We start from the raw sequence: 27,852 nt of genomic DNA on the forward strand, positions 1-27,852 counted from the left end.
GTAAATATTTTAATACTGTCATATTACTTCTTGAGCAATGTGTCTAATACAGTCACATCTGCATATACAGGAATGCAATGTGGTCACAAAGAAGGCACATAAACGGAGAAAAATCTTTGCATTCATTTCCATCCATCCTAAATCCCACCACAGTTTCGTCTACAGAGCTGAACCCAAAAGAGAAATCCTGCGAGGCTTTGACACTTTCCAGCCTTGTGAACGGACAATTTCAGTTCTGTTTGGTTTTTGGATGCGGTGCTGTGTAAAGCCAAGGCTGCTTTGAAGACTGCTGAGGTGTCTGTTTGGATTGGTGTGAACTGGGCAAAGATGGTAGAGTTTCCTAAAGTCTTTTTTTTTTCCATTTGGCAGGCGCCACCATAGATTGTCAGCATAAACATTCAACGACCAAAAGCTGGAAGTGACAAGAAAATGACAAAATATATCCTCTGTGCCAGTAATTAACTGTAGAAGAGCTTTGTAAATCATTGCCGGGGGAAATATAGACAGACCCGTTAGAGATGAGGTGGCAGTGCTCATCTGTGGGGACCACCAGAAATGCATCATTTACTGTAAGTCCAAAATGTTTCCTGTATGAAATAAGGAAAAAAGATGCACCTGCAAGACAAGCTGCTGGCCACACTCTGGTGTAAGATGAGTAAAGCTGGTGTGTACGAGTGAAAAAAAAAACACACAAACATCTCCTGACACTCCCGCACTGTAATAAAGCCTCATTATTACAACAATGTGTCAGGTTACACCACAGCATGACACTTATTGAACCTTCTCAACCAGCACTGACGGGAAAACTGCAGACAAGCCTGAAGCGTCACTGCCAGATTATCACATCAAGCTTCCTGATGTGTTTTATGTCCTATTTGTTTTATTTAGGGTGGAGGAAGATAAGGATCAAGGACAGGGATTAAAAAAATTATGAAGAGGAAAGGAGAGGAGAAATAAAATTAAAGACATAATAATAAAAAAAAGATAAAGATATAAGCTAATGGCTACAAGGAAGAAAAAAGGCAAACAGAAAAAAGGACCAAACAAATGAAAGAAAACTACAAACAATGGCAAACTTAGATAAAGACGGCAAACGAGTGTACAAAATGAAGCAGGCAAATGGAAAGGATAAAAAAAGGAAAGAAAAAAAACAGGCAAGTGGAAAGAATAAAGAAGGCAAATGGCCTAAAGAAAGAAAATATGTCACAGAAAGAAAAAGAGCAGACAAATTGACAAATGAAAGAATAAGTGAACTATAAGAAAGTGCATAAAGACAGAGAGAGAGAAAGAAAGAAAGAAAGATAGAAAAGAGTAAAACGAACAAAAGTAGACAATCAACCAATATAGTGGAAAAACAAACAAAAAGATCAATCAAACAATCAAATGGAAAGACAGAAAGGAAGAAAGAACAGATAAATGGACAAAGGACAAAAAATAATACGCATCAAAAAACTGACAAGAGAAAAAAGACGAACAATGGCTAACCTAAAGAAAGAGAGAACATACATAATAATAAAGAATGGATAAATGAAACAGACAAATGAAAGAACAGACGAAAAATGGCAAACCTGAAGAAAGAGAGAACAGACAAATAAAAAAAATGGACAAAGGAAAGAATGCACAAGCAAAAGAGCGGACAAATTAAGGAGTAGACAAACAAGGTAAACAAAAGAACGGACAAACAATGGCAAACCTAAAGAAAGAGAGCAGTTCAATAAAAAAAAAATGGACAAACGAAACATGAATGGACAAGACGAGACAAGAACGGCTAAACAATAGCTAGCCTAAAGAGAGAAGAGACAAATTAAAAAAAGAATGGACGAATAAAACACAAGTGACAACAGACAAATTAAAGAACGAACAAACAAATCAACAGACAAACGAAAGAACAGACAACAGCAAGAGAGAACAGACCAATTAAAAAGAATGGACAAATGAAATAATGCACAAACGAACGAGCAGACGAAGAGTGGACAAACAAGGCAAACAAAAGAATGGATGAACATAGCAAACCTGAAGAGAAAGAGAATAGACCAGGTAAAAAAAAAGAAAGAGACAAATGAAAGAACAGAAACAAACGAACATAAAAGTGAAGAAAAAAGACAAAGTTGAAGGAGGAAATCTGAAGACTAGGAAGATGTGGTGCATGTCCTGCAGCGCTGCAGGTCGTCAGTTTGGGAAGAGAAGACTCATTGTGCCTTAACAGCACTTTACATCACACTGTTCCCGTAAAACATTAGCGTCGCCCTGCCTCAGGCCCAAAATAGAGACCCAAACCCCTCAGATAACACACAAATCCTGATAGCGGAAAATAAAGGGAAGTGCCCTCCAGTACAAAATCATGCAACACAGGACAATTCTCGTCTAAAATTCATACCACAACTAGAAGAGATTTGTGTGTGCGCTACAAAAAAAAAAAAAGTGCAAAAATCATGTCAAATTTCAAAACCTTTGCCGTGGTTCATCCACTTCCTGAGATTGATGCAATCATTAGTGTTTTTTAATAGCAAGGAGATTTCAAAATGCAAACTATAATGCAGAAATTATTACTATGTAAATGTAATAAAAAGTACAAAATAAAAGGAATTTTACTGAGAAAAAAATATGTATATATATTTTTATTTACTTATATATATATAAATAAATATACACTGCATATAATGTAGCATATTATTTGGGTAAATTAAATAAAAAAATAAATAAAATGCATATATAAATATAATAATTTTTATTTAATTTTTTTCTGAGAAAAAATATTTACATTTTCTCTGTATATAATAACTTACTGCATTATTTAAAGTAAAGTCATACAGATTACTTATAGTCAACTCTGGCAAGATGACTGCAAACAAATGCAGTCATTAAAAACCCATCATTAAAAATGCTAAAAAAACTAAAACTGACAGCTATGTGACAGATCTTCAGAAGCTACAAGAAGAGTGATAAGGAAATCATCTTCTTATCTGTTCAAGGAAATAATCTGAGGGAAACAAAGTAGAGCACCAGACAAGAAGCGTCTTCCCTTGGGCAATCAAACCTGAATTTCTCACCCGTCAACAACCCCCTAAAATGCTAAAAAAAGGCTGACATTAAAGAGATTTACGAGCTCTACCTTGGGCGGAGGACGTCCCAGCTGTGCATAAAACTTAGTCCAAAACTGCATGAGTGACATGGGTCCAAGTCACTATCATTCACCTCCTTGAGACAACAGATCCTTTCCATATGCAAGCTCACAGCAGCTGCAACAACAAACGCGGAGGAAAAGAAAACGGCTCTCCTGCTTGCACAACAGGTACTTAAGAGTCCCCTGTGCCCTTCCTAGTAAGCGAGGACTGACAGGTATGTGCATGGAGGTTCACTCATATTGATTGTGGTTTAGTTCCTCAATGCTAAAGGTGGTTGAGAGGGGAGGGGAGCTGAGCGAGGGGGAGGGGAGGAGCTTTCAGGAAATGATGCTTTTGTTGGTAAGTGACGAGTTACTGGCAGTCAGGCCCTCTTTACAGTACATGGTGTAACTCAACCGCATTTGTAGTGTAAACAGTGCAGCGCTACGGTTCTCCAGAGCGCTGTGGCGGCTGCACTGGATCTGTTTAACACTGGCAGATCATTATTTAATGATTATTATGTTTAGTGGCTCCCAGCTGAACGCATTTCTTTCAGTCTGGGGCTCTGGTCTTTGGTGTTCATCACTTATGAATGGAAAACAATCAGGCCGAGTCATTTCACGTCAAAGCGGACGAGTTAACCGAGCATTTTTATGACTTACTACATGTTGAGTTCATTCGGATGCAATTGGCAGCTTTCCCAAAACGCATAAACACCTGCCTGGGCTTCTTACCGAAAGAAACAACCATCAGGCCATCCGAGCAGGTCTAATCAGTTTGGAGTCCCACGATGGCTAGTAATAGAGATCAATGTCTTGGAGGCACTTCATGGCCGTAAGTAGCCGGTGACTGCTGGCCCCGGCGACAGAGCGGCGCCTTGATGTGCGGAAATATCAGTAAACATGAGTCACTGATTATTAGCCTAAAGTATGGTTAATATCCTTCCACTGAGGGGGCGGTGGTATGAGAAAGATGTACTGTTAATTTGCTCAGCAAAAAATATGCAGATTTTAATATCATGTACTAACAATGCAGAAGTTTTACATGCGTAGTCTTTATATTAATGCGCACACAATTACTAGCCGTCACTTTGTAGTGAGAACGATCTTCCTAAAAGCAAAATTGAACAAAACTCTAGAAACACATCTAGAAAGTCATATGTTAAAAAAAAAGAAATATATACACATATTTATACACACACATTTATATATATATATATATATATATATATATATATATATATATATATATATATATATATATATATATATATATATATATATATATATATATATATATATATATATATATATATATATGTTACAAAATAAAATTTATATATTATAAAAATGTATTCTAAATAATTTTTTTATTATATATATATATATATATATATATATATATATATATATATATATATATATATATATATATATATATATATATATATATATGTTACAAAATAAAATTTATATATTATAAAAAATGTATTCTAAATTTAAAAATGCATAAATACAAAATATACATAAAAGAAAATACATAAAAATATAAATTACACTGTAAAATTTGTTACTGGAAAAATATTTGTATTTATATATATATTTTCTTTAAACATAAAACAAAAAAAAACAAAAATGAATCTATAATAAAAAGTGAAAAATATAAAAAATATATTTATATTCATTAATTTTATTATTTATTGTATTATAAAATATATAAAACAAATGTTAATAAAAAAATTAATATAAAAATATATAATAAATGTATGTTATTGAGATTTTTTAAAATATTTATTAATATTTTGTATTTTACATATAAAAGTGCATTATACAATGTATGTTGAGAACAAAATATATTTATATTCATTAAGTTTTATTATTTAAATATTTTAAATGAAATAATGAATATTTTTAATTAAACAACAAGCAAAAACAATTTAAGTATATAAAAACAAATATAAATATAACAGAAAAGCATGATAAAATGCATGTTATTCAGAAAGAATATACATAAAGTGCATAATACAATGAATGAGAACAAAATATATTTATATATATATATATATTAAATTGCATTATTTACTATTTAAAGTATTTTAAATGAAATAAAACAAACAATTTAAATATATAAAAAATGCATAATACATACATAAAATACATAAGGTATGTTATTGAGGAAATACATATATAAAATATACATATATTTTCCTCAGTAACACCTTTTTATGTATTTTTATGCACACACACACACACACACACACACACACACGTATAAATATAATAGATTTTATTATTGATTTTTTATTATTTATTTTCTCTGTATATAATTTATGATATTATTTAAAGCGTGTGTGTGTGTATTCATATATATCTAGTATATACATAAAAATTGTGATAGGGTGTTTAAACCATAAAATAAATAGCAAACACCAAGACAATATCTTGAATTTGATATCTAATCATTTGAGAAAAAATAAAAAAAGCAACGAGGAAGAAAAACACAGGCATCTTCCTTCCTTGTAAGGTGTGTAGGAAAAATGGCTTCCAGTTAAGTCGAAACAGTGTAGGTTAAACTAACGACTGTACGTTTCCTCTGAAATCCACTTATGGCAACCTTCCACCCAAAGCCGTCTGATCATCGAAATAAATCTCTGCAGAGTGCGCAAACTCTTGAAGCAGTTCAAGAAAAAAACAAAAAGCTTTTCAAAGACCCTCCCAGAGCTGCGGATGACGATGCATGCACTACAAAACGTGCCTGTGACAGGAGTACGCACTTGCATGTAGGTCTGTGAGCTTTGTGGTCGACCTGCGGTTCCTCATTGTCTTGTGTTGTAGAGTTCAGTTAGTCTTTTCCTTTAGTTTGAGAAACGTCTTACATGCTCATCAAAGCAAATAAACCAAGAGGAATGTTTGCACTTGAGAAACAGATGAACAAATGAAAACACCTCCTTCCTCCTTCCTGTAGCCAATCAGAAGCAAGAGAGAGAAACAACTAACAGAAATAATAATCACCCTTTGCTCTCGTAATGCTCCTTCATTTATTTGTAGATTTCTTGTTCTTTGTAAGTGCAGGTGCATGCATGAGCGAGAACAGAATCATTTCCAGTGCAGCGCTCGGCTGGGCTCAGAGAAGCTCTGTGCTTTTGCAGCTGCAAGCTTATCAACAACTTCAGGCCAGGTGCATGACTACAGTATGTGACAGGTGACAATTAGCATGTGTGCATGCAAGATCACCAGAAAGAACAAAGATTTGATGCAAGAACCCTGCGATCATTCACACCTCCTACCTGTGGTTTCATATTAAGTGAAAATAAACATGTCAAAACCTAAATTAATGCTAACAAACTTCAAATACATGGAAATTGTTCAGGCTATCACGTAGCCTAAAAGCTTTTTAGATTAAAAGATATCCTTACACACACACACACACACAACAAAAACTCTCTCTCTCTCTATAGTATGATATTTATATATAATTTATTAAATATGGATAGAAAAAAATATTTTATTTGTGTTTAATAAAATATGTAAATAATCATTCATTGTTAGTTATTATTATTTCCTTTTATTTTTGTTAATTAGTATAATATACAGCCTATAGAATAAATGGTAATAAATTATAGAATTATGATGACATCATGATGATCATTTTATCATTATTTTTTAATATATTATCATTTATCATCATTTATAAATGTATAAACATAAATATAAACAAATTAAAAATTGTAAATAAATTATATTTTTTATAATATATAAAATTACTATTGTTATACATGAATACATATGATAATAAATGCTAACTTTTTTAAATGTATTAATTATTATCTCTCTCTCTCTCTCTCTCACACACACACACACACAAATGAAAAATGTATTAAATATTAGCATTCCTATTATTAAAAAAGGAAAAAAAGAGATATGATATGTACAATAACTTATATTATACACGCATAATAAATCTTTTTTTCTCATTATATATAAATTAATATACATTACTAATATATATATATATATATATATGATTACACAATAAATTGTTTTAATTTATTATCTCTCTCTCTCTCTCACACACACACACATAAATAAATATTAATAGCAGCATAACTATTATTATTTAAAAAGGAAAAAAGAGATATTACGATATGTAAAATAAATTATATTATGTGCACAAAAAAACAATCATTATCATATATAAATGAATATTTAAATCATATTTATCAGGTTTTATCATATAAAATGAAAATGCATGAATCATAACACTACTAATACTATTTTTTTTTTTGACCCGTCTCTACTCAAGCCAGTAAACAGAGTATCTTCAACAGAGCATCAAGCTGTGGGTGGGAGGAAAGAAGATTTGTGGTCTGTCGTTATTTTGATTGCGCGATCGTACATCCTGTAAACAACAACTCGTGTCTAAACAAAAAGAGGAAATCCTGAGAGAGCTTCACATGATGAGGAACGACATCCTGAACAAGCGCACAGCTTTGAACGTTCATTTACAGATTGAGTGTGCGGCACTCGATAGAAAGGCTTCTGGGACATTAGGCTGAACTGATGTGGAGGGCATGCGCGGCTTTATTTGACTCTATTAGTCATATTTTCTCAGTGACAGTGTGATGGAGAGTCTTCCCTACAGCAGCTGTGCGCCATGACTGTGATCTTCTGAAGGAAAGCATGGCATTAACCACAATAGAGGACGTCTTACTCACATGCACCTTTCTTGAGTCTGAATCACCCAGACATGTTTAAATCCGACGGACTAGACCAAAGGCCTGACGCTAGCAAGAGCAGATGGAAGACTTCATTTGACACCAAACATGCACTTTTTATTTGACCAGAGCTTCTCTAATTAAACATGTTCAATCATTACATTTAGGATTTATTTATTTTCCAGACTGTTCCAATAAATAATTTCAACAATTCATCTGAATCTACAAACAGAGCCATTTTAAATAAACCCTTAAATGCTTTCTGTAAAAGGACACTGAGAAGCTCATACAACCCATTTATAGGATAATCCATTTATTATATTTACAATATATCACAAATAATATTAATAATAATATTATACACTTATAATTTTTAATTTGTAATATTTAAATATTTATCAGCTTTGATTAAATATTAAAGAAATATAGAAGAAATAAGATTTATATCATGTGATGAATATATAATGATAAAAATACAGTCAAAATTAAAAAAATAAAAATAAATATTAAATAAATTATATTTGTCAGGTTTTATCAAGTATTGATGAAATATTTTGAATAATGGGAAAATGCTGAAATATATTATTTAATATGACTAGTTGCATATGAATAGTTGAATATTTAATTACAAACATGATTAAGCTTTTTATGTAATATTGAAGATATATATATATATATATATATATATATATAAAGAAATACAACTTAATGTTAATATTCTTCTACCTATCATGTGATGAATAAAAAATAATATTATTGTATTTATTACAACATTATAATTTACACACACACACATACATATATATACACATATATTAAATAATTATTGAATAATATAAAAGAGTATAGTTTTTAGTTATTCAATTAAATAGTATGTGTCAGGTTTTATTTAACACTGATTAAATATTTTGAATACTGGAAAAAACAGAAAAAATATTATTTCATATTAATAATTGTATATGAATACTTGAATATATTTAATTACAAAAGGTCAAAATTAATATAATTGCAGTTTTATATTACTTAATGTATTACAGCTTATATAATGTTTAAATAAGTCAGGATAGATATATATATATCATCATAAATATAAATATATATCAAATTGTCAGGATATATATGAGAAATATTTATTAAAATTAATATAGTATTTAAAAATATATAATGTTTGTTAGGTTTTGTCTAATATTCAATAGAGAAATACGCAGAAAAAAATAGGCAGAAAAATAAAATACGATTTTTTTGCTTTATCATCCAGTTTGCTTCACCTAATTGTTTTTGTCGTTCATAAGCTTCCCATCAGCCCACACTCTTTATTTAACAGGTGACATTATGCCTTAATATAGCTTTATTTTGGTATTTTTTCCCACATTCAACCCATTGAGACAGAAATAGGTTTATGTATTTATCCTCTGAGGTAATGTTCCTGTTACAAACACTCAAGTAAATTTAGCTACGGCGAGGTGGGAACCCGAAACCAGCGCTGGAGTGATTTTGTTACAGCGATTAAAGCGGAGCCAGAAAATGTGTCGCTGGTGTCTGACTCCTACACAGTGAACATGACAGAGAGCCGCAGGCTATGAAATAAGCATGCAGGGGTCAGAAGGGTGGATCCACATTTAATGGCCATTTTGTTCTACTTATAGGTGTGGGACGCAGGTCTAAACGTGACGGGAAGAAGGCGTGAAAGCACTGAAATGAATCACGTCAGTCAGACTCTTTACCGGCTGTCCTGTTTGGGAGGCACCTCCTCTTAGAAAAATCATTTGTTGTGTAAAAATGAAAGTGGACGCGTGGCAGAGTGGGATAATGGTAGATGGGGGAAATGTTCAGAAAACCTGTTTTATATTTAGAACTATTTTTACATAAAGGGCTTTTTTTTGCTGAAAACTTTGAGGTTAAGGTTTCTCATTTTTCACTCCTGCATGTCTTCTTTAATGAAGTGAAGTGACATGAAGTGAAGTGACATACTGCCAAGTATGGTGACCCATACTCGGAATTCGTGCTCTGCATTTAACCCATCCAACGTGCACACACACACCGTGAACACACACCCGGAGCAGTGGGCAGCTATTTATACTGCGGTGCCTGGGGAGCAGTTGGGGGTTCGGTGCCTTGCTCAAGGGCACCTCAGTCGTGGTATTGAGGGTGGAGAGAGCCTATAATAAATGAAAAGTAACAATTTCCCTGAGCTGTCTTGACTTTTGATTATACTAGGCATATGGTTGATGAATAAATCCCAAAAGTTAGTTTGCATACTACAGTATAGTTAGCATCTCATTTCTTCATTTGCTGTGCTTACCACATACACATCGCTTGAATTAACCATTTCCTTTACTATAATGAGCTCATTATACCACATGACTAATTAAACCATGAACCGATGCTTTAACATAGATGCATCAATGAAAAACCCCTTAGTTAAGTGCAACGATAAAATCAACAATCAACTAAAACACTCATGCAAGACCACAGGACGCAATTAAGAGGTTTAAAGTTTGTCTTACTGGACTATTGAACAATGCCCTCACAGGCTAGAGTTTTTACCTCATTACTTCAACCAAGAGGGTTTTAACATCAAAGCTAATGGGGATGTTTACATGTTAAGAAGGAAACTATTTGGGTCTTAACCCTAATTACATACTTACCTGCGACTTCCCTGATGGCAATTCATTACCAAACACGCTATCAAAATCGTTTAGCATAAAAAATGCATTCTGATGGTTTTATGCACTCGGCAGCCAATAATTTAGCATGCAAAAAAAAGTTCACAAATCATGAGGACGTCATGCAGACTGTACAAGTGACCGAAAACTTTGCGCCAGGTGGAGTTCAACTGGCATTTATTTTTTATGTATTTATTTTAATATGATAAGTTGCATTTTATTTTGTGCATTTTTTTTTTTTCTTTTTTTTTTACATTTTTTTCAATTTCCCAGAATCTCTTTTAATTTTTTTAATATATGTTTTACTATTTTTTTTTTCACTATACATAAAGGCAGGCGGGGAAAATCGAAAGAGAAACTGGGATTTTTTTTTTTTTTAAATGACATTGATAAAACACAAATTGCAGTACAATTAATTAATTAGGATTAAAAAATGTTTATTGTGTCTGATTACACATTTAAATTAATAGAAAAGGAGGAAGATGTGTTTTTTTCCCTGCCAGATAGAAACAATTAGCAAGATTCAGGGTGATTAATCAGATTTAATTTAACAATTTTAATTAATGATTTTTTTATTTTGTCTTGTTTTTGTCTTTATAAGTTAAATATATATTTAGTAGTTTTTTAATAATATTTCTATTTATAATGTTATAATATTTATTTAAATGTATGCACATTCATATACAATATTTTTCTTAAGCTTAATTTTTTATTAATTTTCTTTTGTTCAAATAAACCCACTGTTAAAATATATTTTTTAGTCCAATAAATACATAATATTTCCAAGTTCATGACTAATAATTTAACAATTTTAATCAACGATTTTGAGACTATATATTGAATAAATATTTAGCAGTTTTTTAGTAGTATTTTTATAATATTTATTTAAAAATATGCTCATTTATATACAATTTCTTTTTACATTTATTTGTTTAATGAATTTTCTTTTAAATTGAAGGAAACCTACTGTTATTTTAAGTCCACTAAATGCATATTTTCAAGTCAACAACTAATCATGATTCAGGGAGATTAATCAGATTTAATTGAACAATTTTAGTTAATGATTTTGTCTTTTTGTTTTTATATATTGAATACATATTTAGTAGTTTTTTTTATCATTATTTATTTAAAAGTAAGCATATATAAATTTATTTTTCAAATTTCTTACATTTATTTGCTTGACCCATGATCACAACTCATCCACTCCTTCACAGAACCTAAAAAAACTTATTTAGCACTAAAACGGTCTCTTGCCACTCTAATCTGATGCTATTTACAGGAAAAAAAAAAAAAACTGCGTTCATCAATACCAAGTCTCTGTGAGATGACATACACAGTCTTCATCCCATCTAGACGTCATTTCATCAGCTGTGAACGCAACCCAGAGAGGACCAAAGCCTCCAAAATATGCCACCATCCCAAACATCAGGGTCTTACCAGAGTAAGGTCTTCATTCTGAGTGAGATTCAGACTCGGGAAGTCAAAGTCGCTGAGGCCGCTGGGAAGCAAATCCGTGTGCATGTCCGACGGGCCGCCGAGAAGCTGCTGCCTGAGAAACCAGACATAAGAAATACAGAGTTTCATGATGGATCACGAGCAGAGTAAACACACGGCCAAAAAAGGAAGAAGGAAATTCACCGTTTTGTGTCAGAAAACAGTCACATGACCGACAGAGTCGGGGGGGGGGGACATAAAAAAGAAAAATAAACCCACAAAATGACTTTAAATTAGTGCTGTCAATCGATTAAAAAAATTAACTAATTAATCACAATTTTTTCCTGAAATTAATCGCGATTAATCCCACCTAACATTAAACTTTTTAAATCTACTTTTATATTGCAATAATTTCACATTTAATCTTCAAATTAATGTAGAAACAACATAAAGACGGTATATTTTTAATATTTGATTAATGGCATCTTTTTAATGAATGAAGGCCAGTATCACTGACACCAATATTGATGTCTCTATAAAATAATATTTTTTCCCTAATATTTAACCATTGACTATTGCCATTCAACATTACAGTATAATTGAAAGCCATCAATTTTAATATTTATTAGACTTTAATAAAAATAACTTCTAATTTAAGTGAACTTTAAACAATTTTCTCATAAACACAGTATAACCAATGTCATATTTAGCTACCTATGCCCTTCAGCAAGTAGGAAATATACAGAAATTGAATAAAGTTATCAAACACTAAATTCTAAATTAATACAGATGAGTCCTTAAAGCTATAAAGTTATTGATTTCCTTTTTTTTTTTTTTTTTTTTTTTTGTTCTTAGATGAACAGACATCACAGCAGCTGGGTTAATAGGTTATTTTGGCTGCTTTTTCTTTAAGAGCTGCCGAGGCGGATCTGACAAGCATCGTGTTTTCTCTCAACTCACTTTACATTTTCTGACCCACTTCAGGTCTTAAAGTCTCTATTAATGATCTGGCGAGTGTGTTAGATGAGTGAGAAAGTGCAGGACAGTTTTGAAAACCATTTCAGAGACATGTTCTTAAATGTGACTCATATTTCACGCAAGCACAGTTTTAAGGCAGTTTGAATCACCTTCATGACTTAACTGACCACGACATTGCATGCACATCGTTTCTTTCGCGCTTTGATATGAAATGATAAAGGCTACAGCGTGCGGCAGCGCCTTTGTTCAGTACAGTACAGTTTCCGCGCTCCTTTGACTCACGCCTGACGCTGAAGTGAAGTTGAAGCACGCGTCTGAAACATCTCCTATTTGAAATGCTCGTAAAGACGTTCTGTGACTAAATTAACAAGAAAAAAGAGACAGAGGCAGCAGTTGTGAGTGGGGTGGCCAACACTAGCCCCGCCCCTGTGTTAACGCCGTTAAATATTTTTAACGCGTTAAACTGAAAAAATTAATCACCAGCGTTAACGCGCTAATTTTGACAGCACTACTTTAAATAAATAAATGCAACATTAAAACAAGTGTATTTAAAGAGATCATACCTAAAAAGTAAGCAAATAATGACTAAATGTTCCCATTTACGGTTTAAATTGAATTCTAGATGTGTATAACTATACAGACGAGTTGAAGTGTTAAAGTGCCTCTCGTCATGTGACATTCATTCATTGAGTGCCTGTCATGTGATGTTCACTTTCAGTTCTCTTTCTTTCACTTCACTTAACTTTGTGGGAAATCACCGCAGTACATTTCAGGAAGCTTCACAACGAGGTGGATATTTTTGTCGTGTTGCTAGTTTGGATGATACAGTTGAACTGCTTTGAGACCAAAGTATTCTGCCATTGGGCACAATGTGACTTTTGATGATCAGAGAAGAGAAATGATTGACAGCTGAGTTTCTACAGGACGAGCGGTGACAAAACACATACATAAATACATTTACAGAGGGGATGAAAAGTCTGGGACCACTTCCAGCATCTGGGATTCAAAATTTGTAAATACTGTTTTAGGATTTAAAAGACAGACATAAATAATTTGTACAAAATGAGGTATTAGGATGTCAAATAAATAAATATTGAATTATTTGAATTTTAAATGTTTATTAAATTCAAATAAAAATTATATTTAATAATAAAAATATAAAATCGAACCTCCATAGAAGACATTTCTGTATAATATGCATATACAGTACTCTGTCAGTTTAGATTTTTTTGTTAACAAATGTAATATTTTTTTATTAAGCAAGGATGCATTCAATTAATCAGAAGTCACAGTAAATACATTTATAATGTTAAGAAATATGTCTATTTCAAAATAAACGCTGTACTATTTATCAATTAATGCTGAAAAAAAAACTTCCACAAAAATATTAAGCAGTGCAACTGTTTTCAACATTGATAATAATAAGAAACGTTTCACTGGAATATTGGCTGCAAAAATATATACACACATACATACATGCATATATATAAATATATTATATATACACACATACATATATATTAGGGATGTCAACGATTAATCGACGATTGATGGTCGATTAAGCAGTTTCATTTTGGGGTGCGTGTGGCTCATGGGAAAACACGTGCAAACGTCTGTGAGTGACGGTGAAGGGGCGGGATCTTACACAAAAATAATTTACTAATGTACAAACTATAGGCTTTTAATGTGATCCAAACTTTAAAAGTACATTAAAACAGATGCAATACAAAAGTTCTTTTAAGTCATGTTCAATTATAATTTCCCTAGATAGTTGTTGAATATCGGGCACTTCGCTTTGACAGGGCTGCGCGCACGCGAGCAGGAGAGATACTATTGGCTATTCATTCATACAACTTGTTAATTTGTTCCTACGACATTAATTTGTGGCCACTGTCCAGGTTTCATTAATTTGTTCTAGGGGTGGGCGATATGGGAAAAATATCATATCACAATTTATTTTAAGAAATATCACGATTCACGATTTTATCACGATTCTTTGTCATGTTAGTTTTATTATTTTGGTTTTACAAGTTGTCTGAGCATTACAGCCAAACTAGAAAGACAAAGATGCATGGCAGATATTTAGGCCAAAGTGGGCGAAGATAAAAAATCTTTGTCATAATTTTATCTTTCTTATTAAAAAATAAGAACAAAGATACACATTACAAATACATATAATATACAAATAAAACAAACAGTGCTTTATTTTCAGGTACAATAGGTGTATTTAGCAGAGCATTCAATGAAATTGAATGAACAAATATAAAAATAAAACACTACATAGACTGATTCCTAAAGCAACTGTATTAAAGTTTTTCAGTCAAGAATAGTGAGTGATTTTTCTCTTTGCGTTTTGTTATTAAATGAATAGTTCCCCCAAAAATAAATATTCTGTCATCTGTCTGTCAATTCTGTCATAATGTTTTATTTTTATACCATCATTTACTCAAAAGATGTTTTAAGCCTGAATGAGTTTCTATCTTCTGCTGAACATAAATGCTATTTTGAAGAAGGTGGAAAACCAAACAGTTGCTGGTCCTCAGTGACTTCCATAGGATTTTTCTTTCCTGCTATCAAAGTCAATGTGGACCAGCAACTGTTTGGTTACCCTCATTCTTCAAAATATCTTATTTTGGGTTCAGCACAAGAAATTAATAGCGGTTTGGGACAACATGTGAGTGAGTAAATAATGACAGAAATTACATTTTAGGGTGAACTATCCCTTTAATGACAGTCGACAGCACGTTTAGTGTCCTGTCTCTTTAAGACCTGCACGCATCTAATATACAGGCACGCATCCGTTTCTCTCTTAACTATTTACTTTTATTTTAGAGATAACCAACTGAGTCTGTATGTAAACCTTGTGTGTTTTGACAGTATTAGCGCAAAAGATAAGTTAGTTGAGTAATCAAGCGCTGTTAGACAGGCTTTTTAGTGCGCGTGCTTCCGGTGTATGCGCTCAGAAAAAGCGCACGTCAGACCAGCGCGTGAATGAAACATTTAACCAGCAAGGCTTGTATGCAAATAATGTACTTTTGCGATCGCGAATAAGTGCAGTGTCCTGTCAGAGTAACTCTACTGCTGTATGTCCTGTTGTACAGTAAATAGAGACGGAGGCACCAGAACTGTATTTGACAGAATGTGTGCTGTAGCACGATACTACGATATTTCTTCAAAAGCAGATCGTGGAGACATTTTTATCGTCCACGATCAAAAATCGTCATATCGCACACCCCTAATTTGTTCCCTACAAAACCCATGAATTTAAACGCGGGAGCAATTTAAGTCATAGTAACGAATTCTTAATTCATGGCCACAAAATCTTTAATTTCCCCCCACGTTTACCACAGTAAGAGACGCGATTAAAACAACAGTAAAACAACAATAAAATAAACCTGAGAATGTAGAGGGTGAGACAGTGAAGATTTGGGAAAAGAAACAATAAAAAAAATATAAAATTTGTGACCATCTGGCAAAACAGAACACAAAACCGTATGGCTTGATTTAAATGTATGCGCTCGAACGGCATGAATCCAAAAGCATGGTCGCGATGTAACATTTGCCTGCTAACCAATTATTTCTCTTATTAACAAAGCTTTGTACCTCACTTGTGTCATAATACTCGCATTAAAATGTTTCAAACGGGTAACAGTGTGTAATGCTGTTGCAACGCCAGTGGTTTTGGAAACTGATCACTGACCTCACGTCACAGCCCCACGCGCCGTACTTGCGTTTGGGATCATTTTATTTTAAATCCCGATAATGTCAATTGCAAACATTGCGACGATGTTTTAAAATAAAACAGCGAGCACCATGAAACCATTTAAAAAGGCGCATTCAGCGGTCTCCGTGACAGAATATGAAACAGCCCACAAAGTATAATGATCCCGTGCGTAACTACGGCGCTCTCTCTTCATTTTATCAAATGATCATAATCACATCCATTCATTTTACGATCCTGCTACTAGCCTTTTACTTAGACAAAAAAAACCTTTCATTCGGGCGAGGAAGCTGGCGTTTTTAGTGGCATTTGCACATCCTGTCGGTGACTATATGCTACTGCAATAGACGCATTTTGCAGTATTAGGGTTAACGATTAATTGATCGTTAATTTAAACGACGATCGATTATGGAAATGATCGAAAATTGACATATACATATAATCAGGGCTTGAGTTTCGGTTTTTAAACTGGGGGGGAACTCCCCCCTTACATGGGTCACATGGGGGGGATTTAAAGATTCTTGGGGGGGGGGGGGGTAAATTGACACATTGGGCTAAATTAATCATCTTCATTTATTTATGTCTACAGTTTTTAATGTATCTTGGTTTTCAAAGAATTATAACAAAATTTGTCATGCTCTCTTTCAAATTGACATTAAGAACTATATTAAAACTATATATTAAGAATCACTGTATTTGTATATTCCAGTTTCAGTTCAATTTCTTTGTTTTTAAAAAAAAAACTTTATACAAAATACACCATGCTCTCCTTCAAACTGACATTAAGAACTATATATTAAGGTCTCTCAATTTCAGTGTATTGCATGGGTTTCAGATCAGTTCAGTTCTTTGCTTTTTCAAAACTTCATACAAAATACGTCATGCTCTCCTTCAAATTAACGTTAAGAACTTTGTTTAAACTATATATTAATGTATCTCAGTTTCAGTGTCTTTCATGTTTCAGTTCAATTTTAGTCACTTTTTTTCCATTGCTTGTGACTTTGTGACTTCTTTCCTCTGTCTCCTCCTCTTCATCTCTTTCCATTTGATGATGGCTTTCATTTTTGTGCCTTCTGAATAAAAAAAGAAATGTCTCCTCTTTCTATAGCCAAATATTTTTTTTTCCCCTAACGTTTAAGCGTTGTGAAATAATCTAATCAGAGTGTTATTTTTGTTTTTATTTAAGAAAAAAAGCTCTCCAAAGATTAAAAACCATTTCAGTGAATGATCTTTATTCCGACATAAATTAAATAACACAAGGACAAATATCATGCATACCAAGCTGTTGGCGTCTTCTCGCCGTTGAAACATGGGTCGTTACGTGAGAGATGATGACGATCAGTGAACAAGAGTCTATTTTATCTCATGTTCATTCATGTTAACTTTTGATAAAATGCGCATTTTAAGATAAGGAGATGATGATTTACTCGCGCTTCGCTGCTGCTGTGTTGAGTCGGCGGGCGCGCTCTATCCACTCACACACTATAAAGAGCAAAACAGCATTTGATGTTTGAATTTCGGGATTAAAATAATATAATTTGGAAGCTGATAACATCTTCACAGCAAGTCATTATGACTCAGAATATTAGAGCGCGTTACACAGCCTTGTGTGAATCAGTGCGACGCGGGCCACGGAGAACACGCCGATGCTCTGCTACAGGACTCAACGACAGAGAAGGCCGGTGCAGCGCTGTTTTTAAAAAAAGACAGGCTGTTTGAACCAGTGATTTATTTTTTTTCACGTCTGTAGATGTATTTAATCTGAGATGAAGCAAATATATTTGTGCGGGAATTTCTCGCATTATAAAAGTTAAACTTGCGGGAATGGTTTAAATTATGCGCGATCCCCGCAATCCCGCGCCGAAATTCAAGCCTTGTGTGTATATATATATATATATATATATATATATATATATATATATATATATATATATATATATTACACATATACATACACAAACACACTTAAATATATTTCAAATATTTGTTACTATTTTTATGCAATTATTTTGATTTGTTAATACTATAATTCATAGTAACAATATATAATAATAGTACTAATATTAATATAATATAATGAATGTAATTAATAATAGTAGTAGTAACAATAATAATCATAATTGTATTTTTTTATTATTTTAATTTTCTTTCTTTAATTGTAAGTTACATTTACTACTAATAAAATATATTATTTTTAATCATTTTTCAAACTTTTGAACGGTACAATATGTATCATTACTAAACCAAGACAACATGGTAAAAAAAAAAAACAAGTAGTAAAATATTAGTATACTTATGTATTTTTGGATGAACAGAAGTCAAAGGAATGTTTATGGAAAATCTTAAATAAGTGAAATGGAATATTAAGCTGGAAATAATATATGCAAGATTTTATTAAGCATGGATAGTATTGAATGCTAGTCTATGATATTTCTGGTTTATATTATTTTTTTAAATAAATAAAAAAAATTTAAAATATAAAAAAATGTGGTTTATATTATTTTTTGCTCAGGTGGGCTTTGTTTTTGTTTTTTTTTATAAAAAATTTATTTGCACATGATACTCTTAATATGACACTATAAGACCAGGGACATTTATTAATAAAGTAAATATTATAATTCATTTAAATTTGCTGCAAATTTGCAGAAGAGTGCGTTTGTGCTCTGCAAATAAACTTGTCCAGATTTAAATATCCTCAGACTTCTTCTGATATTGCACATTTTCTTCTGAGGTTTGGCACATTTATTCAGTCGCATTCCATCAACAATACAATTCACTCTGAACCATCCCATAATGCCCCTCTCTGCCTTGTGTAATCTCATCCTTCTGAGAAAAATCACTCGTATTTGAAGCGAACGGTGCAGGAAAATTAATTATAAAGTCATTTTTAGGGTAGTAAAGAAATACTAATAAAGTATCTCTCGAAACAACCTTTTTTTTGTCCAATCATTTTATTGCTTTCAGACAGAGTGTGGCGGTCAGGTAAACACCACTCTCTAGCCAAGTCTAGACACCTTTATCAGCTGAACGTTCAACACACAGATACACATTACAACATGTTGAACAGACAGTATGCCTCTGCTTGTTTTCATTGTGTTAAATTAAATATGGCACCAGGGACCAGAAATATTTTTTCGACTGTAGCGCTAAGATTCCTACATGTCTGGATAACACTATCACTGACTCAAAGTGTGCCAAAAAAAAACATTTTTGTGTGTGTGTCAGAATAAACATACTGTATATTATTTATATTTAAGACAAAAAAATAAAAAATAAATAGAATTTTTTTTAAAATACAACACCACCAAAAACAAAAAAGGTGGCTTGATAACAAATTATGACATTTGTACATGGACTAAAGGTCATTGCAAACTGAGTCCGAAATTTTCACGTGTGTTTTTTCATATTCCTCATCCTCAGGGACAATTGTGGCCTAATGGACAGAGAGTTGGACTTGTAACCCGAAGGTCGTGGGTTCGAGTCTCAGGTCCGGCAGGGATTGTAGGTGTGGGAGTGAATACCAACACTCTCTCCACCCTCAATACCACGACTGAGGTGAGACCCTTGAGCAAAGGCACCGAACCCCCAACTGCTCCCCAGGCGCCGCAGCATTGGCTGCCCACTGCTCCGGGTGTATGTTCACTACTGTTTGTACACTTGGATGGGTTAAATGCAGAGCGCAAATTCCGAGTATGGGTCACCATACTTGGCCACACACAAGGGCTGTGCGATTTGGGGAAAAATATCAAATTGCGATTTATTTTGACAGATATTGCGATTGCAATTTGATTTGCAATTTGAAATTTGCAAAGTCAAGCTTCAGCTCAATATTGCCAATAATGTGCAGCACATGTATTGCCAATAATGTGCAGCACAGTATCGTTACCCTACTGAAAAAAACAAACAAACAAAAAAAAACAATAGAAACCATCACAGAAACTCTTATAGTTTCCATAAAAACCACTACAAAATTCCTTTTTGTTTTGTGCATTATTCCAAAAGGAATCTACTGTTGTTGCCACCTGCTAGATTACATCCCACCAATAGAATGCATCAAATACCAGTAGACACCATTATAGTTTACATTAAAACCAATGCAATTCTCATTATAACCCTTAAATCCATTACATTTTCTATTGTGTTCTGTTCTACTGTTTTTTGTTTGTTTTTTTCTGCAGGGAAGATTATAATGGTATTACAACTTTTACAGAATTACTGAATTTCACAGGAAATATATTTTTTTTATAAATAAAGAACTATTTCTTTAGTCAATTATTAAAGTATTACATGTTACACGGGCTGATTTATTAATTTGTAAGTATTTGGGATTTTAAGAACAAGTGGGAAATGTGCTGAATGTTTCATTTCATCCAAGTGAAATTGGCAAGCAGTTAGACTTAATTTACATTTGTTTTAAACGCGGAGCCAGGCGTGAGTTCAGACAGGTTGCGCGCGTGCGTCAGGCCTCGTCCATATTGCCAGATGCGGTAAACTTATTTCAAATGAATCTGTTGGGGAGATAAAATGTGTAAGATAACGTTCATGTAGCCTACTAATAAAAACATCTAAAAATTTATCTTTTATTCTCCAGTACTGAAAGCAGAACCGATAAGGGAGCTTTTGATATGCATTGTGACGCAGCTCTTGCAAATTACCTTTTTTGTTCGTTGTCTGTCATTTCGAAAGCTGAAGTTACATACGTTTTTCTTTAGTTTTAATTTGCCTAACTTTCGATCTGACCCTTATTTAAATGGTGGGCGTTTATGCAGTTGGCTAGAGCAGTGCTGATCGGGGAGAACGGAGGTGCGGTCACTCTATTGGTTAGTAAGACTGTCACTCAAGGCTGGCAGTCATGCATATGCTCTGGAACAGAGTAATATCGCATCCAGATCGCAGGCTTTGCGATTAGCAAATCGCAACGTCTCAAATCGCAACGTCTCAAATTTCGATTCGATTTTGATAAATCGCACAGCCCTACCACACACCACTTCCCGTTCCCTTTCCTATCAAAATGCATACAATGGATGCGAAAACGCAGAAAATCTAACTTGATCCAAATTTTTTTATGACGGATGAAAGTTTCAGAGGCAGTGTGTAAACATGATTGACACAACATGAGGTCGTATTTATTTTTTAACGTGCAAAAATTTCAGCCTCGGTGTGCAATGGCCTTAACAATTAAAAAGTAAACATTCATTTCTACAGTGGTAACTCTTTTGCACCTCTACTCACACAAAATAATAGTAATAATAATAATAATAAATAATATTATCATCACCATTGTTATTATTTAGTTCTCTTGTTATTAGCATTATTTTTATTTGCTAATATAATTGTTAATTAATAGCAATTACTATTATTAATAATAAATCATGTTATTATAGTTATTATTGTATTGATAATCGTAGTATAAGAATTTATCGTATTTTGAATTATAAATATAGTAGTTATTGTCCATATTTTAAAAAGGTATTATGGTTTTTTTTTAATGAATAAAAACAAAAAAAGTCAAATTTTTTATCTATTGTTGCTCTTGTTATTAGCATTATTTTTATTTGGTAATATACAGTAATTGTTAATTAATAGCAATTACTATCAATAATAATAAGTAAACATAGTTTGTTAGTATTAATACTATTACTACTACTAATAATAATAATAATAGCAGCAATATTGAATAAATATTATCATTATTATTCTTATTGTTGTTCTTGTTATTATCATTATTTTATCTAGTAATATAATTATTAATTAATAGCAATTACTATTAATAATAATAAACAATAACAATGTTAATTATAGTTATTGTATTGATAATATTATTATTAGTATTAATAGTATTCTGAATTAAAAATAATATTTTTTACCATCTTTTAGCTATTAATAATAATAATAATAATAAATATATTTTTTGAAAATATGTAGTTAATTTTTATAACAATGTTAATAATGTTATTACTAATTATTTTTATTTATTAATATTACAATTAATTGATAGTAATAATATATAATAATAGTAATAACATTAATATTGATGTATAATAGTAGTAACAATCGTAAGCATACTAATTATACGTATTGTTATTAATTATTTTTTTATTTTCTATAATTATTAAAATAATTGATTATTAGAATAATAATCATTTTAGTTACGGTAAAAATTACTAATAATGTAATTACTTGATTTACATAAGATTAAACTGTTATAACGTAATAAAATAATTTAACAAACAATAATGATAATATATTTACTTCAATTTAAGAATAGAAAATTACAATCTTGTCTAAATGAACAACATTTTTGAGGTTTGAATCATCTGTTTAGCTATGACTCGTGAAAGTGGGAAAACTGGTATCTGGTGTCTTGCAGTGGAAGAAAGTAATACGAAGCATAAACTAATAAGCGTGAAGTTGGTAGTTTCCTAGTCTTTCTGCACAAGTTGATGCTGAATATATATTTTAATGAATGTCAAAGCAGAATTAAAGGTTTTTCACACCGCCAGCGATGAAATTCTGTGAATGCATCGAGATGTTTTTCCACCAAGGAGTGGGTGGAGGATGCATCACTGATGCTAGAATCAACCACAAACTGTTATTCTTTCTAAACAGAGACCCTTATTTCAGCGTTTTCAAACACATCGACCTTTGTACACATATCTCATCCACCTCGGTTCCCTGTTCCATATTGCTACAATAAATCGCTATGGTGTGCTATAAATACACAGAGTGGACTTCCCATTGTCTCTGTAAACAAAACACCCGTTTATTCGCATGACCTATAATGGCACCTGATCACAAGACGACGTGAAATGATCACGCATAGTAACAACTCCAGAATGAACAGACATTTTGATAGAGAAAGTAACAAAATAAGATTGTTTTGTCCACACAATGAAAGTCAATGGGGTCCAAAAACAAAATCGTTTGGACCCCATTGACTTTCACTGTATAACTTCTGGAGACCTATCCCTTTAAAGGTTTTCCACGCCATCTTTTTAAACAAAAGCCACTGAGTCAGTCTTTTGCGCAACCGGGTGGCAACCAAGCAGATGTTTATGAAAAATCATTATGCAATGCCAAGGGCTTCACCAAGTCGACTAAAATTGCAGACAAGTATGTATCCTACGTCACGTCACGTTCAGGGATGTTTTTGCTTGCGTCTTATCTTATGAAGACATGCAGGGACTTGTTGTGACATCCTGTATCGAGGTTGCAAACACAAAACGGACTTTTATCATCAAATAACCAAGAAACCACTGCTTCAACTTGGAAACGGCCGTCATAATACAATGGCAATACGCTTTTCTTAAGGCAAACATCAAATGACATTTAAAAATGTATCAGTTAATTTCCATAAACTGACGCATGAGTGAAACAGGACAGAAATTTTATGTGCCAGGGATTGGAGATATGAAAATATGGGCAACTGAAAATGAAAGTCGTTTTAGATTTTGACGGAAGATTACGAAGACAAACATGTTTTTGTTTTTCCTTTGGAGTGACACGCACGATAACACGTGTTAATTAAGAAGGGTGACTTTTGGTTTCATTCTGACTTCTTTAAGGTTTCCTCTAGGTTTGGAAAACAGTGGAAGGTAACAGATATCGTGATTAGACAGAAGTCTGGGTACTTACTGGTTTTCAGATTGCACGGGACAGGGCAAGCTGTAGGTCTGATGGGGGAAGCTCCAAGGGTTGTTGGCAAACACATGGCTCTGAAAGAGAGGAAGTGAAAGGTTTTAGGTACCGCTATTAAAGGTTTTAGGTACCGCTATTAAAGTTCTGGCTGACAAGCAAAAAAATTGTAAAAAATAAAAATTGACTATGAATATGAATATGTATATATATCTCTATCTGATAAATGGGTGATATGAAAGTTTAACATTATATGCATTACATGCATTGTATGCAATAAAATATTTATAATAGTTTTGAACATATGGTGCAATATGGACACACGACACGTTCAGAATTAATACACTTTTAATAAACTACAGAACAGCGCGAGCTGGAAGCGGCACGCCTCACACGGGCAAGGCTTATATGCTCCGAGAACGGACACTGCACTTGTGATACAAAACACACAGGTCTGTTAAGACTAAGATCAATACTTTTAATAAGGTACCGTAACATTTTTCTAACAAACAAATCACTCCCCAATCAGAAATTAGCAGCACAGTAATTACTGACACCGTAAAGGGTAGTCTATTTAAATAAAAGAAGAACGAAAAATAAATGAACGAAGTTCAACGAACTGTAATAAATAAAGAACACGGTAGCATACTTTTCAATAACAGCATCACACATTTTAATTAACGAACGGTTTAAATAAAATTAAATGAATTCCCTTATATAGAATAAAACAAACTGTAATAGGCTAAACAGAACAACGTAACGTTAGGCTGGCTAGACAGCTCATATTTCTAAATGAATGGGTCTCATATCCATAGCGATAAACTCCACTATGGCATCTGTTATCTCTCCCTTTCTTTTCTCCGTTATTCACAAGTATTTTCCAAGCAAATTAAGTGCACGCTTTTATCATGTGTAAAATTACTGATTAACATGGCGGATAAAAGCAGCTCGTTTTTTTATACCAACAATATAGGCTATTATAGGTGTAGTACTTACAGTACTCAGGTGATTTTTCAAACTTGATGTGCTGTTGTGGTAACTTAGGCCAGTTTCAAATCGTATATTTGGCACACTGCCTCTTGTCCTCACTCAATTTAAAGAGCTCCCACACAGCTGAGGTCTTCGGCATTTTTTGTCTTTTCTTCCAGACGAACTGAATCATTACATTCATGACGTTCACTCATGGGCGATTCATATTCAAGCGCGAATGAGAACAAAAAAAGAATATTCGAATCTCAAATTTGAAAATCGAATGCCAACCCACCGAACAAATATTTGAATATTCTGGTCCAGCCCTAATATATACACACACAAAAATATCTATTATTATATAATAAAATATATTATATAATATATAATAGTTTAATAAATATTATACACATACATATATACAGTCATGGCCAAACATATTGGCACCCTTGGTAAATATGATCAAAGAAGGCTGTGAAAATTAATCTGCATTGTTAATCCTTTTGATCTTTTATTTAAAAATTCAAAAAAATCTAGCCTTTCATTGGATAATAAGAATTTAAAATCGGGGTAAATATCATTATGAAATAAATGTTTTTCTCTATTACACATTTTATTCAATACTTTTCTCCATTTGCCAGTTGAACAGTTCTGAATTTTCTCCTATAATGCCTGATGAGGTTAAAGAACACCTGACAAGAGATCAGAGACCATTCCTTCATCCAGAATTACTCCAGAACCTTCAGATTCACAACTCCATGTTGGTGCTTCTTCTCTTCAGTTCACTCCACTCATTTTCTACAGGGTTCAGGTCAGAAGACTGGAATGGCCAGCAGAAGCTTGGTTCTGTGCTCAGTGACCCATTTTTGTGTTGTTTGTGTTTGGATTATTGTATGGTTGGAAGATCCAAACATGGCCCATTATAAGATTTCTAACAGAGTCAGTCACTTATTGATTTTTTATCTGTTGGTATTTGATAGAATCCATGATGCCATGTGTCTAAACAAGATGTCCAGGACCTCCAGCAGAAATATAGGCCCACAACATCAAAAATACAGCAGTATATTTCATTGTACACATGGGGTACTTTTTATCCCCGTGTTCACCAAACCCGTCTTGAGTGTTTGCTGCTAAAAAGCTCATTTTTTAGTTTCATCTGACCATAGAAGCCAGTCCCATTTGAAGTTCCAGTCGTGTCTGTTAACTGAACATGCTGGAGTTTATTTTTGGATGAGCTAGGAGAATGTTTGAAACCCTCCCAAACAACATGTGGTGATGTAGTTGCTGTTTGACAGTTTTTTTTAAGGTTTTCTGACCCCAAAACAATTTTCTGCAATTCTCCTGCTGTGGTCCTTGGAGAGTCTTTAGCCACTCAAACTCTCCTTCTCACCGTGCATTAGGACGATATAGACACATGTCCTCTTCCAGGCAGTTTCGTAACATTTTCTTTTGATGGGAAATTCTTAATTATTGCCCTGGAAATGGGATTTTTGACTGCTCTAGCTCTTTTCTTAAAGCCACTTCACTAATTTGTGAAGCTCAATTATCTTTTGCTGCACATCAGAAATATATTATTTATATTTCTGTGAAACAGGAAGCCCCTGGCTGGATAATTTCATGTTCATAATCACCCTGGAGTGCTCAGAATTGTGAATATGAATGGGAGTATACTTCAGAGATATTTTACTCATAAGAATTTCTAGGGGTGCCAATAATTGTGTCCAACGTGTATTTGAGAAAATTTCATAATATTTCCCCCCCATTTTAAATTCTTATTATCCAATGAAAGGTTAGATTTTTGTGAATTTTTATTAACAATTAACAATGCAGATTAATTTTCACAGCCTTCTTTGATCATATTTACCAAGAGTGCCGATATTTTTGGCCATGACCGTATATGTATAAACACACACACACACAGGACTAAAACTATTTTTAAAAATAAAATTTACTACCAAAAACTACAAATAATTTAAACATCACAAAAAAAAGTGTTAAACATCAAATACTTAGTAAATACTAAGTGGGAACAAGACATTGAGAATAAAATGGAAACAAAACTTGATATATAAAATATATATATATACACACATATACGCACATATACACACACACACACGTTTGGGAAAGATTATTAATGTTTTTTGAACGAGTTTCTTCTGCTCATCAAGGCTGTATTTATTCGATCAAAAATATAGAAAAAAACCCGCAATTTTTGAAATATTATTGCAATTTAAAATAACAGTTTTCTATTTTAATATACTTTAAAATATAATTTATTTCTGTGATCAAAGCTGAATTTTCAGCATCATTACTCCAGTCTTCAGTGTCACATGATCCTTCAGAAATCATTCTAAAATGCTGATTTATTATGAGTGTTGGAAACCGTTGTGCTGCTTCATATTTTTTTGGGACCTGTGATATTTTATTTTTTCCAGATTCTCTGATTAATAAAAACTTAAAAAGAACATAATTTATTTAAAAATATAAATTGTGTTACAATATACAATGTTATTCAAAAGTTTGGGGTCAGTACATTTTTCTTTCCTTTTTTTTTTTTTAAAGAAATTAATACTTTTATTCAGGAAGGATGTGTTGAATAAAAAGTCATAGTAAAGACTTATATTGTTA

At 32.7% G+C, this 27,852-nt stretch overlaps 1 protein-coding gene across 3 annotated transcripts in view; it reads right to left on the minus strand.

Annotated features, from left to right (window-relative positions):
- Positions 1-27,852, minus strand: part of LOC306867564 (protein strawberry notch homolog 2-like) — a 66,832-nt gene that overhangs the window by 23,452 nt on the left and 15,528 nt on the right. For 2 of the 3 annotated variants that reach the window (XM_079413298.1, XM_079413297.1), the window contains exons 3-4: positions 24,253-24,332; positions 11,922-12,033 (exon numbers count right to left, since the gene is read on the minus strand). In XM_079413298.1, coding sequence (XP_079269424.1) covers positions 11,922-12,033; positions 24,253-24,332 — 192 coding nt within the window. Of the gene's footprint in view, positions 1-3,112; positions 3,398-11,921; positions 12,034-24,252; positions 24,333-27,852 lie in introns of those variants that run through there. The other variant, XM_079413299.1, reaches the window with a different exon arrangement.

The sequence above is a fragment of the Barbus barbus genome (assembly GCF_936440315.1).
Source record: "Barbus barbus genome assembly, chromosome: 49".
NCBI lineage: Eukaryota > Metazoa > Chordata > Actinopteri > Cypriniformes > Cyprinidae > Barbus > Barbus barbus.